Below are 18,823 nucleotides of genomic sequence, written 5' to 3'. Positions count from 1 at the left end.
CATTACCCTAGAAAGAGCAGCTGTGAGGAAGCGCGTGATGATGAACTACATTACCCAGAATCCCACAGCACGGTTAAGAAGGAATCCATCCATGGCTGTAGTCGAAGCCGGCTCCGTGGTCGCAAGATCCCTATTGAAACGGAGTGCGGGAGAATAATGTCGTCCCGCTCAGACAGGTACACGATGCTAAGAGTATTTTCTACATGTGTTTGAATTCTCTGTACCGAAATGATTCATATTTAATTTGTGTTGCGTCTACTGCAGCGTCCTGTTCCGGTAATGTAACGCTCACCACACTGACTCCACCTCCTAAACAGCAGAAACACCTGACTTGTTTCTGATATCAATATCATTACATTAAAAAACCCTCTCTGTTAGTACGTTTTAAATAATTGTACTATATAGTGACAGGGAGCTGTAGATTCATCAAATGCGTTGGAAACATGAAGCTCTTCAGAAGTAGGTGAGCTGCAGTTTGACATCAGTCGTGCGTCACGGACTCATTGGTAAGAAACCACTAGAATACTCCTACAATATACTTTTAATAAACCTTTTAAGTATATAGTCGTAAGATAGATGTGTCGGTTTTCTATTATTATTCTGTTGGGTTTTTCAGTTCTTTAATTTAGAGTAGCCTTAAAAAATAAAGAATGCAAAACCCCTAAACAATATATAAAAATGGGATTTTGCCCCCGGTTAACCTTCTGCTACAATATTTACCAGTCTGTTTGTAGCTGACATAGTCTATGGTAGCTGCAAATAGGCAGTGGTGAAAGAAGTATTCAGATCATTTACTTCAGGATAAGTAGCAATACTACTAGGCCTGTGCATCTTCACTGGTCTAACGTTTCAATTGACGATTCAATTCAATATCACGATGCGTCACCTCCTCAATATTATATATTGCTACACATAGTTTTCAAAAACAAATTCAAGTAGCCAGATATATATATATATATATATATATATATATATATATATATATATATATATATATATATATGTGTGTATATATATATATATATATGTGTGTGTATATATATATATATGTGTGTGTATATATATATATATATATGTGTGTGTGTATATATATATATATATGTGTGTGTGTATATATATATATGTATGTGTGTATATATATATATATATATATGTATATATATATATATATATATATATATATATATATATATATATATATATATATATATATATATGTGTGTGTGTGTAAACTCCCCTTTTTGTATCTGCTCTTAAAAAAGACACTTCCTGAATGTAGTCTAAACACAGCAGGCAAAAGACAAAAGGCTAAAACAAAAAAAGCGGCGACCGGTAAAAACAACAAGTAACATCAGTAGGCAGTAATCGATTACAGTCTGTCACTGCATCGATGCAGACTCGTCTTGCTCCGCATCACGATGCATCAATGCAGTGATTCATTTCAACGCCCCTAAATACTACACTATAAAAATACATCACACAAGCCCAGCACAGCCCAGTCCGATCCACCCAGTTGTGCTCTGGTCACAACAAGATGTTTGTAAATGGCTGAAGAAGCACTGTCCACACAACTACCTAACTTACGTGGAGGCGTTCTCCCAGCACGCCATCACAGGTCACACTGCTACGATAATCAGAAGACATACAAATGGGAGGGGGCTTAAAATATCACAAAATAATAAGTAAAAGCCCTGAATTCAAAATGTTATGTAAGTGAAATGAGTTAGCAACAAAGTGTACATACAATATTAAAATTGAAAGTATTCATTATGCAGCAAAGTGACCCCTTGTCAGTGTGATATTATTATATTATTGAATCATTATTAGTGATGCATTAAGATATGAGCAACACTTTAATATTGTATTTGGTTAGTTTGGCTAGTTAAATCTATAATAATGCATCATATATTGTGAGCTGATCATATTAATTGTGTAAAAAAGTAATCAACAAATTAGTCAGTATATTGTGTGTGTGTGTGTGTGTGTGTGTGTGTGTGTGTGTGTGTGTGTGTCTCATGGCTGTCAGATAAATATAGTGAAGTAAAAAAAACACTGTTTTTCTCTTAAATTGTATTGGAGTAGTATAAAGTAGCATAAAATGGAAATACTCAAGTAAAAGTTCCTCCAGCTTGAGTAAAATTACTTTCCACCACTGCTCAAATACTTTTCATACAATTTTTAAGGTACTTCCTCTTATCAGAAAATCCTCTCAATTGAGAATCCTGAATTAGGGAATGTTTGGTGTTTTAGATTGAAGAATGACTTAAACCATTAATCGATTATCGAAATAGTTCCGTATGTATCAGGACATCTGACTAATCATTTCAGCTCTAGATCAAACTACCAGATGGTAATTTTTGCCAAAAATTTGCTCCACCTCATCCAACTACAACATTAAAATGCTTTTTACATGTTACAGAAATAATCCAATACCATACATGTGATAAATATAGAGTAGAACACTGAATAGTGTTGCATAATGAGTACTTTTACTTTTAATATTCAAATCATGTAAAGCTTGCTGATAATATTGACTATATGTACTTTTAAATAAATGAAATCGTGAATGAAGGATTTTAGCATGGTAGTGGAGAATCTTTATAATAAGGTATTTCTACTTTTAAATAATGATACCTCAATACTTATGGGTCTTGTTCTGTTTTTCTTTATAATGTAATTACAGTATAATATTGTTATTCCGGTCTCATGTGTATATTTACATGTATTGCATGTCTTTCCTGGAAGAGAGACATCTCTTCTGTTGCTCTTCCTAAGGATTCTTCCTTTTATTTTTGCCTGTTAAGAAGTTTTTTTTTTTTTTTTAAACTAAGGCTGTAAGAATGCTGTACAGTATATAGATTGTACTGTTCTGTCAGGAAAAATTGTGATTGGGGCTATATAAATATTAATAACTTGACTCAATTCACTGTCTCAAACAATCTAAGACAATATCTCTAATGCTGGGCTTTAAGACAAGGAAAAGACAAAAAACTATTGGGGCTAAAGCGATTAGTTAATGAAATGACTCACAGAATGATCCACAGAAAAATAATCGCCATCTATTGTAATAATTGATTCATTCTTTAAGTCAGTTTTTCAATGCTGGGATTCATGCTTCAAATGTGAGGGGTTTCTGCTTATCGCTGTTTTATATATCGTTGTAAGCTGATTATGTTTAAGTTTTAGACTTAGTCAGACAACACAAGACATCTGAACACTTCATCTTGAGCTCTGGGGAACTGTGATAGACATGTTACTATTTTCTCAGATGCATCCTCCTGTTACATTAAGACTTGGGGCCTATCTGTATATTTCAGTATGCTTGTCCCTCTGGTGTTGTAGTGTCTTCATGGTTCACATGAGTTATCTAAGAGGAAGGATCAGTAGAAGACGTCCGTCCCTACGTGCTCTTGCTTATTGGTGCCTCTATTAATACCAGCCAAGGAGCTCTTTGCTGCCATTGTTACAGTGATCCTCTTAGTGTCACACACACACACACACACACACTCACAGAGAGAGAGAGCGCAACACGTGGAGCAGCATTGAGAGATTTTTCAGATGATCCACAGTTGCTCCACAGAGCCACAGTTGTGGGAATGGAAGCAGTAAAAGCAGACTAGAAACACATTTACACACGTCTATGACTTTCGGTCAGTGTTGCTCGGTCAGTTTTCACGTTGACAGATGAGCTGGGGCGTAGCAGGTTTGGTCTGAAGCAGATATGACTCTGCAGGACTGTGCAGGAGCCAGAATCTCTGGCTGTTGGTCCCTGAGGTCTGACCGCAGGTAAGATATTGACTGTGTTGTACTGTTGTTGTTTTCTCTCAGCGCAGAAAGGATGCTAGTTTTCCTTCTCCCAAAGCTCTCATACACACTGTGGTTGTGAGTGTGTGTGAGTTATAAATACTGTATAGTCTCTGAAAAGGGGTTGTTGAGAGGTCGGAAGGAAGTGCAAGAGTTTTTAGGGATTCTGGTGTGTTTTGTTTGTGCTCGGTCACAGAGGGTTGCCTTTAGTGTCTCTTCAGTTTGTGTGCATATATGTAGTTACAGTAAGAAGCAAACCGAGTTACTAATTTGCTTTCTAATTAGTGCCTGTGGGAATGAAGGAGTCCCTAAATGTAGCATCAGATTGTGACGCAACAGCTTGGCTGACTTCTATTTGTTCCATAGTAAACAGATGTGTGAGAGCCTAATCTTAATTACAGGGATTTAAAACTGTGATTTGTCCGTTAGAGCATCAGTAGCATTTACACAACCCATGAATTAATCTGCTGGGTATTTTCTTGATCAATCCACGTATTGTTTGATTTGAGAAAACAGTGTCCATTGTCTATCACAATGACCCAGAGCTCAGTGACATGTATCTTCACACGTCTTGTTTCATCTGACAAGCTGTCCAAACCTCAGAATTATTTAGTTTTCTGTCATTGAAGACGTCACATTTTTGAAGTTCAAACCATGAAACCTTTGGCACTTTATATATTGTTGGGTGGGTTTTATTATGCAATGCATTATATTTTTGAATTTCTTTGTGTGTTTTCTATGTGAAATCTTAATCTGTAAAGTAACTACAGCTGTCAGATAAATGCAGTGCAGCAAGAGGTACAATATGTCTCTCTGAAATGTAGTGGAGTGAAAGAATAAAATGTCAAGTACCTTCAATTTGTGCTTAAGTACACAGCAGCTGGACAGCAGCCCACCACCTAAAGGGAAAACTCATAAACAGTCTTAACGCATCACACAACAATGTGTTTAATGTGTAACTGCATCAAGATGTCTTCTTGCACCGCAGGTTTAGGCATATTTTGGTTGTTCTCTGCAGTTCTTCAGACGTCATTCTGTCAGGCAGAAATGTAACATTCCTTTCTTTTTAAATACAATTATTTTCTTGCTTGAATGCACTTGATACACTTAAAGTTGCTTATTATTTTTCTGTCATTTGACTAATCAAATAATCAACTAATTGTTTTAGATCTTTATTTGTCCCGTTTATATGTATTTAAAATCTATCGCAGAGCTCGGCATGCCACTTCTTATCTAATATCTGTCTGCAATTATAGTAGTTTGTAGAAAAAAAATACATTTGACAAAATATTCTTAAATTAAGGTTGACTTCATGTTTTTTTTTTTTTTTTTTTTTTTTTTTTTTTAACCACATCTCACGGCCTTCATCAATGGATGGAATTTGCTCAGTATAGTAGCTGTGCGCTGAGGAAGCTGGGAGATATGGTTAAAAGCTCGTACCACAAGTAAACCTTGAGTTAGAATTACTGTGTCAAACACTTTTTTAAGGTCAACATACTAAATGTTTAGTCCTTAACATGTGTTAAATAACACCTGTATTTCATGTGTTATCAAATCATTGTCCAAGATAATATGATGATGATGATTCTTGTGTGATCCTTACATCTTACAGTTATGGTGTGTTGTTGAAGTGGAAGTTTGGCAGTTCTTTGATACTGCAGACTGGATGGAAGCCATACAGTCGTACACCTGACTGTGTAGACTCTGTGTGTTCAGGCTGTAACCTGCCCGGCTGTTTGTTGTTTTGCAGTGGGAGCGGGGAGGACTCGTTGGACCGGCTCCTGCCCCCCGCGGGGGCCCCTCGCAGGAAGAGCACCTCACTGAATACAACTGAGCCTCCTCTGCTCCGCACAGGCACGCGCACCGTCTACACCGCCGGCCGACCTCCCTGGTATGACGAGCACGGAGCGCAGTCAAAAGAGGCCTTTGTCATCGGTATGACACTCGCTGATGATGTTTTCACTCCTCCTGACTCTTTTCTTCTTCCATCACCTTCGTGCCAAATTGTGGCTTTGAGCTGCAGAACCTGTGCTTTTCTGTCTTCATACACCCATAAACACTTCACCGCTATCACACATGCATACCGCCAGACAACATTAGACACACTCTGAAAAACACACATAATGGGCCATTGAAATGCTGTGTGGATCTGCAGGGCTGTGTGGGGGCAGCGCCTCAGGGAAGACCACCGTGGCCAATAAGATCATTGAGGCTCTGGATGTGCCGTGGGTTGTGCTGTTGTCTATGGATTCTTTCTACAAGGTGAGGATCCCATGCATTTTAGTCTTTTTTTTTTGTCTTATTTTGTTTAGCTGTTACCAATTATCTGTGGATTCATTGTAGTAAGAAATTAAATGTTTTATATGAATTAACATTCATTATACTGCTCTGCTGTCACAGTTTGGAGTTAAAAAACTGTTGTGGTAACACTTTAGATCACAGCCTCCGTATAGATATTTTGAACATGTCAAATCAAGTCAGTTTTATTTATATAGCCTAATATCACAAATTTGCCTCAGGGGGCTTTATAATCTGTACAGCATAAAATGCCGTTTGTACAAAATAGACCAACATAATAAAATTACAGTACAGACAATCCATATTACAAAATGATACATAGACTGTGAACATATATATATATATATATATATATATATATATATATATATATATATATATATATATATATATATATATATATAAAAAAGGTCAAGTCAAGCAGCTTCCAGGTGTTGCCAAACAGCTAGAGCCTGAGTCACATGACCTCCTCTCCACCATGTAACCTGGAATGAGGACAGGCTACACAAACACACAAGAAGCTAAACGGAAGCACATCATTCACACAGATAGGAGAATAAAACAAGCAGAGAGAGAGAGAGAATATACTGAAGAATGGCGATCTAGAGCCAACATGGGAATGAAGCATGACAGCCAAGAGATAGAGAGAAGGTCCCAGGATGACCGATGGTCCAGCACAGACGCCTGAGTTGAGAGAGAGAGAGAGAGAGAGAGAGAGAGAGAGAGAGAGAGAGAGAGAGAGAGAGAGAGAGAGAGAGAGAGAGAGAGAGAGAGAGAGAGAGAGAGAGAGAGAGAGAGAGGCACACAGCTATGCTTGTGGAGCACAAACAACAGAGGGTTATTGAGAAGCAGTGGCTTTCAGAAATGATTTGTGTCCGCAGGACTACAAGACTGAGAGCGACCCGCCAGCTGGATAATAAGCACCTAATTAAAAGTTAAGGCAAAAAGTGAGTTTTGAGTTTGGATTTAAAGGCCTCAACAGACACAAATTGTCTGATGTCAATATGGAGGTTATTCCAGAGGAAGGGGGCCGATAGGAAAAGGCCCTGTGTTCCGCTGACTTCTTTTCAACTCTGGGGACATCCAGGAGCCCTGTATTCTGAGAGTCCTGGTAGGAGTATAAGGTTTAAGGAGAACAGACAGGTAGGTTAACATTTACAACTTTGTAAGTCATCAGAAGCACTTTAAAGTCTGATCTGACATGGACTGGGAGCCAATGTTGGGAAGCTAAACCTGGTGTAACATGGTCAAATTTAATTTAATTTTAGATTCTTGCTGCAGCATTCCAAACCATTTTCACAAAAACACTTAATTATTAAATGTAATATTAATTATGATATATTGATTTTCCTTTAGCACACAGCTGAAAGTGGGAAGAGCTTGTCCCACTATTCTTTATGCTTTATCTATCTCTATGACAGGACATAAAAGCATCTGTTTAACTTCAAATTAAACTTTATTGTCCCCAAGGGGAAGCTTTTTCCCCTCTCGCAGTAAAACACAGAACATAAAACATAACAAATATATTAAAACATATTACACAATATTTTAAGACAAATGCTGAATAACCCATGACACAAGCTGACATAAAACAATGTACAAAGACATTGTAACATAAAAAACTAGAGTACATCCATCCCAGGCAGTCATCCATAGTTAAAACAAGATCACCCACCAATGTTCTATAGAAAACTGACCGTCTATCCTGAATATTTAACAGTTTGATGGCATGAGAAATGGAAACTCGTGCACATATAAAGACCGACTATAAACAAGTTCAACTTCTTTAACTCAAAGATTGTGAGGAAAAGCAGAAAACCTTATTGTTATCGTCATTTAGTGAAAAGAGTTCACCCCCAAAATCAAGAATACATATTTTCCCCTTATCTGTAGTGCTATTTTTCTTTCTTTCTTGTTTTGGTGTGAGTTGCCCAGTGTTGGAGATATCGGCCGTTAGCGCTACTAACCGATACTGCGAGCTCACCTAAACTAGCTAATGTTACAACTCACCCGAAGAGGAAGCCATTAATGTTTACATCTTGCATTATCACGAGCCTCTCGTCCATGAGTACGCTTCCTTCTGAGCGAAGTTACAGTTGGTGTAGTTCATCAGAAAGAAAATAGTTCCTACAAAATATCTGGAAGAGACATCGCTGTTGAGTTCTTCAAATCTTTACATCATCAGTTATGGTGTGAAACTGTGAACGTTAATGTTTTACAGGTTTTATCCTCAGAGGAGCAGACTCTGGCAGCAAGTAACGACTACAACTTTGATCATCCGGGGGCATTTGACTTTGAGCTGCTGGTTGCCACCCTGCGAAAGCTGAAGCAGGGCAGGAGTGTGAAGATCCCGGTGTATGATTTCACCACCCACGGGAGACAGAAAGACTGGGTGAGTTGTGTTTTATTGAAGTGTCTCGGTTCCACAGAAAGCTCCTCAGTGATGATTTCCTCTGGTTAACCACTGGTTAAAGACTAAATATGTACCCTGTGATTTTAGAAAGTAGAAAGTACAACACAATGGTCTTCAGTTCTTTGGAGGATTACTGTTTCAAAGTTGAAAGTATATTATAGACAATAAAATAAATAAAACATTTATTTAAAAAAAAAAAATGTTTCCCAAAGTGACAAAAGAGCTAGACTGAAGCAGCTTTGAAGACTGTTGGTTTTCTCTCCTTTGTGCAGAAAAATGTGTACGGTGCCAGTGTAATCATATTTGAAGGAATTATGTCTTTTGCAGACAAAGAGCTTCTTCAGGTAAGGCAATAGGTTTCCTTTTTCTTTCTATTTGAAGAATTCTTGTGTGAAGTAAAGCAATCACCATCAGGTTTTGTTGTTTGAGCAGCTGCTTTTTTGCTGAAGTGAATATAAATGAACCATTGGGGGTTGTTTGTTCTTCCCACCTGCAGCTCCTGGATATGAAAATCTTTGTGGACACAGACTCAGACATTCGGCTGGTGCGCCGGCTGCGCAGGGACATCACAGAACGCGGACGGGACATTGAAGGCGTCATCAAGCAATACAACAAGTTTGTGAAACCGGCCTTTGAGCAGTACATTGAGCCAACCATGAGGCTGGCTGACATTGTTGTGCCGAGAGGTGAGACTTCCTCACTACTAAAGACAACTTAAACTAGTACTACTACTACTACTACTACAGAAAACATAGCAACAACATCCAGCTACATTGGTTTCTTCTTGTTTTTCCTTCTAAGGTGGTGGGAATATGGTGGCCATTGATCTGATAGTCCAGCATGTTCACAGCCAGCTGGAGGAAGTGAGTAGCCAAAACACTGATTGTACATAAGAGGGTGGCGCCACCATGTGTCCTAAAGCTGTAACATAGCAGACAGAAAGGGAGACTCCCAAGTGTTTGTACAGTAACCTGCTTCAATCTCAAATTAAATCAGAACTTCTCAATCACAATCTTTCAGACTTTTATTCCTTTCACTTTGGAAAAGAAAATTAAAGGAAAAGTCTGGTGTTATTTTATATTTGTCTTATTCACAACAAATCCCACAGACAGACCACAAGTGGGGTCAGAAGCTAAAAACAACACAGTGGAAATTATATTAATTCTACTTTATCATTCAGCAGATATCAACTATGTGTATGGGTGTAACGATACATCAATCTTGATCGATAAATCGATTAAATCCATCCAATATTATCGATGCAAAGTGAAAATATCGATACATATTGTCATCTTTAAGATGCGCCTTAATTTGGAAATTCCCACTTTATATTTGTTTGTTTTTTTATTAAAAAGAGTAGTTTGTTCTTTATTTAAATGTCTGGAAGAGCTTAGTAATGAAATTGTCAAATCATATTTTAGTTAATTTGTGTAAATATATATAAATATAACTGATTGTGTTAAATGAGCTTATGTATTGCCTCGTATAGTTCGCAGGCCCCTGAATCGAATCAAAACCATGGCAGGCTTTGTGATATCAGTAAATATTGTATCGTTGTCCAAAAAATCTATATCGTATTGTTGTAAAACGTGTGATTTACACCCATAATATCAACTAAAGAAATAGCAGATTTTTCTGCATGCATGTTTATTTACAATATTTGAAGGTGAAATATTTGTTTACAGAATCTGACACAACATACAGTGTAACGCTAAAGTAAGAGGGAGAGTTCTACTATAACATGATGGACAGTAGATAAATATTTGGGGGGGGACTTAGCGTTCCTTTCACTGTCGTGAGTACCTTCTTGCAAATATTGCATTTCAAAATTGTTTCATTAACTGAAATGTCTCCGCACTTTGGGACGATTCAGTTAACTCGGTCTGCCGTGTTCAGTCAGTCAATCAGTCAGTCATATTAACAGCTGTGTGGCTAAATCAGCACGTTTGTCACCACGTATTTAATCTTTGCAGACGATCGTTGTGTCAGAAAGAGGAAAAACTATCTAAGAGAAATACAAAATGAAAGATTCAATAAGTATTTTGTTAGCAGCTGAGCTTAACAAATCTGCTTAATTTATTTTTACCTACTTGGAACTGGAGTCAAACTGGAACTGGCTATCACTAACCCATCCCAACACATGAGTGAGCTGCTCTGTTGTACTGGGTGAAATATCCGTTTCTATTACCACAAACACACTGTACTCACTGTAGTTTATTTTGGGTCCTTCCCCGTCCTGCTGGCTCGATGGTGTTTTAAGCCCCCAACATCGACTTCCAGGCAGCGCTGCAACCGTCTACTTAAAGGCGTACCTAACCCTAACCATTGCCTAATCCTAGTGACTTCCAGGCAGCACTGCCTGGAAGACGACGTTGGGGGCTTAAAACACCAAACACCGTCCTGCTGCTGTAAATACTAATCCGCAGCAGAAAATAGTCCCCAACAAATGCACTGAATATTCTTGTTTGCAAAGAAGTTAGCAGAAAACTACAGTTAAATAAAATGAGACTATACATGTGTTACTAGTTTTTAAAGATTTACATCTTCAGCAGCAATGAATGGGTTTGGGGCTGAGAGATGAGCCGTGGAAGTCTTCTCACTATCTCCATTTTTCACCCCATTTTATTGTCTTTCTCTGACCCTCTCTTTAAGCAGCGTGAGCTCACTGTCAGGTATGCTGATACGTATTTTGACTTTATCTTCTCTGGCTAATTGTTATTGGAAATCTTAGGCCCTATCTTGCACCCGGAGCATGCTAGTTTAAGACCGACGCGGTTGTCAATTTCCCGTCCAGCGCCCACATTGTTTAAATAGCAGATATACTTGCACCCATCTGTGCGTCCATGGGCGTGCTGGTCTTAAAGGGAGGTGTGTTCAGGTGCATTCTTGGCGTATTGCTATCTTGAGGCAGTGGAAAGTTATCGTGCCATTGACCAACAAAAACCTGGTCTAAAGTCAATAACGCAGCATTTCATTGTTATTTTAACAGCGCATTAGTAAAATGCCCCTAGGCTCGTGCACAGCGCGTGCACACTATGCTTGTTACACACACAGGGACGCCCAGCAGCACGCAAACATGCAAAACATTACAAATAAAAATATTACAATGTGAATAGTATTATGGTATGATCTGCTTGCACGCTTTCACTTCACGCACAAGCAGATCATTTTTTTCTCTCATTCCTGCTCAGCAAATCCGCCATCATAATAGCAATGTGCCAAGGTACAAACGCGCCTGGCTTTTAAAGGGAATGGGAGATGACAATCTGATTGGTTTATTGCATGTTATGCCAAAAACACACTTATGAATTAATGAAGACACTAAGTACAACCCTTTTGAACCATGCAACCAGCGCACGGACCCTTTTTTTCCGCCGTTAAACTAGCAAAAGTGGATTTCTACACTCCCTAAACGTACCTGCGCCAGGCGCTTCACGCCATGCGCTTAGATCGTTAAAATAGAGCCCTTTGTATCGTTGTGCACAGACTGGACCTTGACATCTCTCTGTCTTTCAGCGTTAAGTGACTTGGTCTGAATGATAACTCTCTGCCGTCTGAGTGTAGCAGAACAACACCGGAAACCTTTTGATCTGAACAACCTTTGCTCTGTCTCAGGGCGCTCCTGGCCTCCGCTCAGCAGACTCAGCCGCTGCCCCAGACGCTCAGCGTGTTGGAGAGCACGCCGCAGGTCAAAGGCCTGCACACCATCATCAGGTACCGACCTGTGCTCATTGAATACGACGAGTCCTCATAACAGTTCTCTCATATAATATGAGCGATAACTTCCTTTTCTGTAATGCAGGAATAAAGAAACCAGTCGAGATGAGTTTATCTTCTACTCAAAGAGATTAATGCGTCTTCTCATAGAACATGCACTGACGTTTCTACCATCTCAGGTGGGTAGACTGTCAAGTGAATATTAAAGTGGATATAATCAATATTTCTATATTAACAATGGATGGCATGCCTGGAAGAGGTCACTTGTAGTGATGAACCCACAGAAAATTATAAACCGACTGTGCAGTTCTCCTCAGGTTTATAGATCTTTGCGTCTTTTAGCTCATTGTGTTTGGCTTTACAGCCCACCTTTGACTGTTTTCGGTTCACTCTCACCGCTCTAGTCCGTGTTTTACAAACTGCCTTCCAGCCAGCCGTCCGTTTTAGTTTCTACCAATATAGTTTAAAAATCAACTTGCAGAGACATGAAGCCTGCTTGAGATAATTATAATAAGAACACCCTGGCCATAATTATAATTATGGGTTTCTCACAGTTATCGTCGCATGGTAACAAAGCTGAATAAAGGGACTATTTTTAAAAACTTCAAACTCCAGCTCACCACCTCAGGAGTGAACTTCACAACATCTTCAACTTATCTTTTTCTGTATTCTCTGTGATATGTTATTCTAAGTACCTTTAAAAGAGCACGGCCGCGCATTTTCTTTTTTTATCTAAAAATATCAGCACGGTGAATCAGTGTTTGATAAGTTGTTCAAGTTGTCTTGTCTCGTTCAACATTATTTGCACTTGGTCTTCTTCTGCTCCAGCTATATCCCATGAATCTTTGCAAAACAGTAGAGCGATGGAACACAAAGTAAGTGTGCTTCATTTCGTTGTCTCACTGTGAAGTTGGACCAAAAACAGTTTGCTCTTTGTTGTAGATGTGTGCAATGAATGTGGTCTAGACCTACTCTATCTGGAAAGAGTCCTGAGATAACTTCTGTTATGATTTCACACTATATATAAAATAAGTTGAATTTAAATTATATCAGTGTATATTGTTTCTCCTAAGTGTTTCTAAAGACAAAGCGTTTAAGCAGCCAACTCTCATATGTCAGTTGTCAAAGTTTGAAGTTTCCAACAAGAGAGTTTTCAAAAACAGTTAACAGTCCTCCACAGCGTACCTGACAAACAACAAAGGGGGATGAACGCTCTCTGTGATGTGGTGTCTCAAGCAAAGTTCAAGTCTCTGCAAGTTGATTTTAATATGATTCTGACATGAACCAAAACCACTAGATTCCTACAAGGTATCATATAAAAAGTTCTTTGCTAAATTGTTGGTATTAAAGTTAAGTGTACGCCAGTTGTGGTGAATGTCCTAAAGCAAACAAACTGCCCTTTTTTGAGACAGTAATACAACACATATACTCCATACATACATCGATTTATTGACTCTTTTTTTTGTATCTGCGTCTACGGGAGTTTGTGTAGTAAAATGATATATCTTCTGTATCTTCTACCAGTCGTCTGTAGTCCAGACTCCACAGGGCTATGAGTACGAGGGCCGCAGTTACAACGGGAAAGGGGTGAGTGATGTTTTACAAGGCCTTGTTAACTTCCAGTCGAGTGCGTCGGCAGGGTTACTGTCATCACACTTGCTCCGCCGCCTCGTCTCCACAGATCACCGGTGTGTCGGTCCTTCGGGCGGGAGAGACCATGGAGCCCGCCCTGAGGGCCGTGTGCAAGGACGTCCGCATCGGCAAGATCCTCATCCAGACCAACATTGACTCAGGCGAACCAGAGGTAGAAAACATGAGTCACTTTGTACCAAATGCTCCTCACATCCATATCTTCAAGATGAGCCGCGTCTTTTGAGAATCGCATCAAACAATTTTTGGATTGTATTATTTTTTTATTTTTTTTTCCTTCTTCCACATGATGTGTGTCTCCGTGGTAACTACCCTTCCTGCTTTCGTAACCATGGTAACCGGTCTCCTCCTCTCTGGCCTCGCCAGCTGCATTACCTGCGTCTGCCCAAAGACATCAGCGAAGATCATGTCATCCTAATGGACAGCACGGTCTCCACCGGAGCTGCTGCCATGATGGCAGTACGAGTCCTATTGGTGGGTGGATATTAACATCATTATTCTTCAGTAAGACAACAAGAGGAGCCCCTCTCGTCTTGGTCTGTCACATGTGTTCCATTACTCATCTGTGTGGTTATTGATTGGAAGTTTATTTTTCCCCTGGGGAGATTAGATTAGATAGCATTATTTCTGCAAAAAAAAAAAAAGTTAAATATTTCCCTGCCTCTCCACTTACTCATTATCCCTCTGATGATGATCAAGAAGGCACTGACAGTTGTTGCTGTGATGTGTGTGGCTGAGCAGGATCACGAGGTGCAGGAGGAAAATATCGCCTTGGTGTCGCTGTTGATGGCGGAGCTCGGGGTTCACTCTGTGGCCTACGCCTTCCCAAAGGTCAAAATCATCACCACCGCTGTGGACAAGAGTCTGGACGACTTGTTACATGTAGTTCCCGGTATCGGTAAGTCATTACACTCACTCACCTACGCTTTCTGTAACTGTGCTGTTAAATCAGAAGGCATGTGTCTCAGACATTCTGTCCAAAGTAGAACTCATTTGACCATGTTGAGTCTCTCAAAATTTGCTGAACTCTAATTTTAATAAGATGACTAAACATAAAAAATGTAACTTCTATTTCATAGGATGGTTTTTTGTGTGCAGGGTTTTAGCTTTATGCAGGAAGTAAAAAATGTCCACGGTCTTTGCAGAAGATGAAAGATAATAAACGTTTGGGTTTCAAGTTGACAGATTTCATTTCATGTCTCAGCAGATTCTAATTTTATGCTTGTGTCACTTCAGATTTGAAGCGAGCACTGCTCTTGATCAGCACTGCAACTAAACTAAACAATATGCATATCAGATGGGCCAGTCTGTCGTATGCAAACATAAATAATTACATATCAATAATTAAACATTACTTGCAGACATTTAGATGGGTATTCAATGTATTACGTTAAACCAATTAATTAGTCTCTCTCTTTGTGACTTAATTACAATTTCATCATTTTAGAAAACAGTCACTGAGCTCTTATAACCAAATCTTCCAGCCGTTGCAGCTGTTTAGTTTGACTATGTATTCATGCTGTTCTTTTCATTATTTTCTTCAGCCTCTAACCCGCTGATACACAGCAGCTCTGCATCCATTGTTGTGTGTTTTCAGGGGACTTTGGGGACCGGTACTTCGGGACAGACGGGTCCAACAGCTGGAGTGATGAGGACCACGAGCAGCCGTCATGCTGACATACACACATCTGTGAGCCACTGTGAAAGAAAATACACTACTTGAAAACACCCATTATTGTGCATCCTCCCCTCCAGACAGAGACCAGCAAAAAAAAAAAAAAAAAAAGTTATATAAAATTTTTGCATACATGGACTTTTGTACTCTTATACAACAGATGAGTCTCAGTCGAGTTGTATGCAGGAGGGATATTTTGTTGTATTTACAACTGAGTGTTCATAATTTTCATAAAGAAGGGTCACAGAGGTGAAACAATGCCATTGCCTTTGAGGTACAATAATGCAATAACAATATTATTATATACTACATGTTTTTATCCGGGATTGCACCAACTGTTCGTAAATGGGATTATTAGTCATTACTCGATATTTTCAAACTAGTAATTTACTTAATTGGGTTGCACCGTTAAAATTCAACTATGTGTAAATTGGTTGCTAGCAAACATGTAAAACAGTCCTACCGCGATCAACTGTGAAAAGTCCCCCAACTGACGTTATTAGCGGTATACTGTGTTATTTTTGTGAAATGTTATTTAAAAGCTTTAGTTTACATCATCGAGTGTCAGGTCAGATGTGATCCTAGGTGTGTTCTGGGCGTAACATGCAATAAACCAATCAGAGTGTCATCTCCCATTCCCTTTAAAAGCCAGGCGTGTTTGTGCCTTGGCGTATTGCTATTATGATGGCAGATTTGCACCGTAATATTTTTATTTGTATTCTTTTGCATGTTTGTGTGCTGCTTCACTTCCCTGTATGTGTGTAACAAGTATAGTGTGGCGTGCGCTGTGCACGAGCCTAAGCGCATTTTATTAATTCGCTGTTAAAATAACAATGAAATGCTGCGCTGTTGACTTAAGACCAGGTTTTTGTTGGTCAATTGCACGATCACTTCCCGCTGTCTCAATACGCCAAGAATGCACCTGAACACACCTCCCTGTAAGACCAGCACGCCCATGGGTGCAAAGACGGGCGCAGGTGCATTTGCTATTTAAATGACGTGGGCGCTGGACGGGAAATTGACAACTGCGTCGGTCTTAAACTAGCAAAGACACTTGTGTCGGGCTTTGCGCTGCGCCGGGTGCAAGAGAGGGCCCTATAACTTCCTTGCTCTTAGTGTTGTTTTTTTTACAGAAATATAAACTATAGGACGATAACATCAGTATATACCAATATAACTAAGTGTAGTTCCATTTTTAATTTCACGTACAAATTGAGCAAGACCAGATGTCATTTCAGGGTTTTGTCATCTTTGTTTGGATCATTTGAAGGTTTCTGGAAATAGAACAGTGTTTAAGTGTTGTTAAACGGCCGGGTTTTAATTTTTCTGAAAATCTGTGACGCCAATGTAATGTTATTACATTAGAGGCACAAACTGCGGCTAATTGAATATATGAACAGCTGGTGCAACCGGCTCAAAAATAAGCTCTAATATAAATGCATTCATATGCTGCTCCAATAAAAACATTTCTTATATATATTGTGTAATAAACGCACATCTAGAGTGGGGTAGCTGTCAGAGATTTTATGTGATTAATTAATTATTAATTAATTATTAATGTACCACAAATCTCAATCTTGTAGGTTTACACATCCACAACAGGCATCAAATCTCTAAGTATATAATATAATACATCGTAAATTCAGGGTTTCGTTTTCATTTCTCACTGCCTCTTTCTACTCAACATGTTGTCATTATGTGTCTGCACTGATCTACCAGCTGTAGATCAGATCATCAGAGTGAGGTCATGGAGGGTAATATGCTCACTTCTGAAAATATTTTCCAGGGTCCTCAGACTCTCAGGGTTCAGATATAGGCCGTCCAGTTCCCCCCTGTGATGCACTTTAAAGCCTGAGGGGGTCAGTACAGCTCACATTTAGCTTCTCTCCGTGTGATTTATAGCATGTCCCTTTGAGAAATCACTGTGGCTTCACAGTACAGAAGAATGCATACGGCCTCACCTGAATCACCTCATTTATACAAGTTAAAATATGGTGATATTTGGTGCAATGAATGGCAGTTTAGCAGTCATGGAAACATCCTTTTTGTTCATGGTTTGACCGATTTGATCTGGTGCAGAATACAGGGTGTTAAAGCTCAGTTACAAACATGTGAGATAATGATATTAATGTGATTTCAGCGTTACAAAACAAGCAATAAAAACCTTAAGCCTCCCTAGGTCCCCCCTTTCCCCCCTCCCAGTTTGTTCACATAGTTTACTCCGAACACGAACACGCCTCGTGATCCGTTGGTAATAATAATGATTTTATGACCTTAAATGCTCAGTCTCTGATCCTGGAGTCTTTTCCCTTGTTGTGTACCTACAATGAATCTGGCAAGACTCATTCATGTATTTATTCAGTCATTCATGCTCCTCACAGTGAGATGAACACATCCCATAAAGCTGTGAACGTTGGATCATCTCCCCACCGACAGCATCTCCTCTCCTACACGTTTGTTTTGGGCTGCTCCTCACCGAGCGGGTGACACTGTGATCACGGATGTCACACGACGCACGCTGTATTCTCCAAGACAGCAGAAGACTCGCTCGCCCATGTGACTACTGCCTCAAGGTTAACCTGTTACCATGGAGACAAGTCCGCCAATGAAAATTCAGCAGACGGTTGCGATGTTGACTGCAAGCTTTTTGTTTTAAGGGGTGACCTATTTTTTATTTTTTTTTCCTTCCCCCCCCATTGCACCCCTCCACAGCTACTGAGACGCAGACCCCGCTACTCTGGCACATGTGCATGTGAACACACATTCTCACAGAAGAAAAAAAACACACACGAGAAGGCTACTCAGACACACACAACACACACATGCACATACACACTATGTGAAATGTAGATGTAAAGGTTGTACACAAAAGAGGCAAGGGACAAAAGAAACAAGCAGCCTTAGATATCAAATAATAATACATTTTTAAATCATTTTATTAATTTGACCCTACGATTATAAGTGCATATGTTAAGATCTTTCCTTTTATAGAGCTGAAGACGCTAATCTACAGGCAGCTTTTTCAAAAGAAAATGTTTGAATTTAAAAAAAAGTCTTTGTTCCTCCTGTAGTAGACGGCAAAGTGAACTCTTGGTGATATTTAGTTTTTTAGAGAAGGTCGTGTTCAGCGTCACTCAGCAAAATCTGCTGTCTTTCAAATTTGAATAACTTGACACTATGAGATGAAACATCTTGTTTTTAAAGTGCCACTTTATTACAAAAGTATAAACTTGACTGACATTTCATGAATAGTAATCTTGATATAA

The 18,823-nt window shown here is 39.2% G+C and overlaps 1 protein-coding gene across 1 annotated transcript; it reads left to right on the top strand.

The window, feature by feature from the left end:
* The first annotated feature begins 67 nt into the window (after window positions 1-67).
* Window positions 68-16,174, top strand: uckl1a (uridine-cytidine kinase 1-like 1a). Its single transcript, XM_028583028.1, has 15 exons — window positions 68-176; window positions 5,555-5,739; window positions 5,960-6,066; window positions 8,324-8,494; window positions 8,788-8,859; window positions 9,012-9,201; window positions 9,317-9,378; window positions 11,171-11,187; window positions 12,131-12,229; window positions 12,318-12,411; window positions 13,757-13,819; window positions 13,914-14,036; window positions 14,249-14,356; window positions 14,624-14,780; window positions 15,480-16,174. The coding sequence occupies exons 1-15, from the start codon at window positions 157-159 to the stop codon at window positions 15,557-15,559; spliced, it is 1,548 nt and encodes a 515-aa protein (XP_028438829.1). The 5' UTR covers window positions 68-156; the 3' UTR covers window positions 15,560-16,174.
* Window positions 16,175-18,823: the final 2,649 nt, after the last annotated feature.

This window comes from Perca flavescens, chromosome 7, assembly GCF_004354835.1.
Source record: "Perca flavescens isolate YP-PL-M2 chromosome 7, PFLA_1.0, whole genome shotgun sequence".
Classification (NCBI taxonomy): domain Eukaryota; kingdom Metazoa; phylum Chordata; class Actinopteri; order Perciformes; family Percidae; genus Perca; species Perca flavescens.
This window is presented reverse-complemented; position numbering and strand designations above follow the sequence as displayed.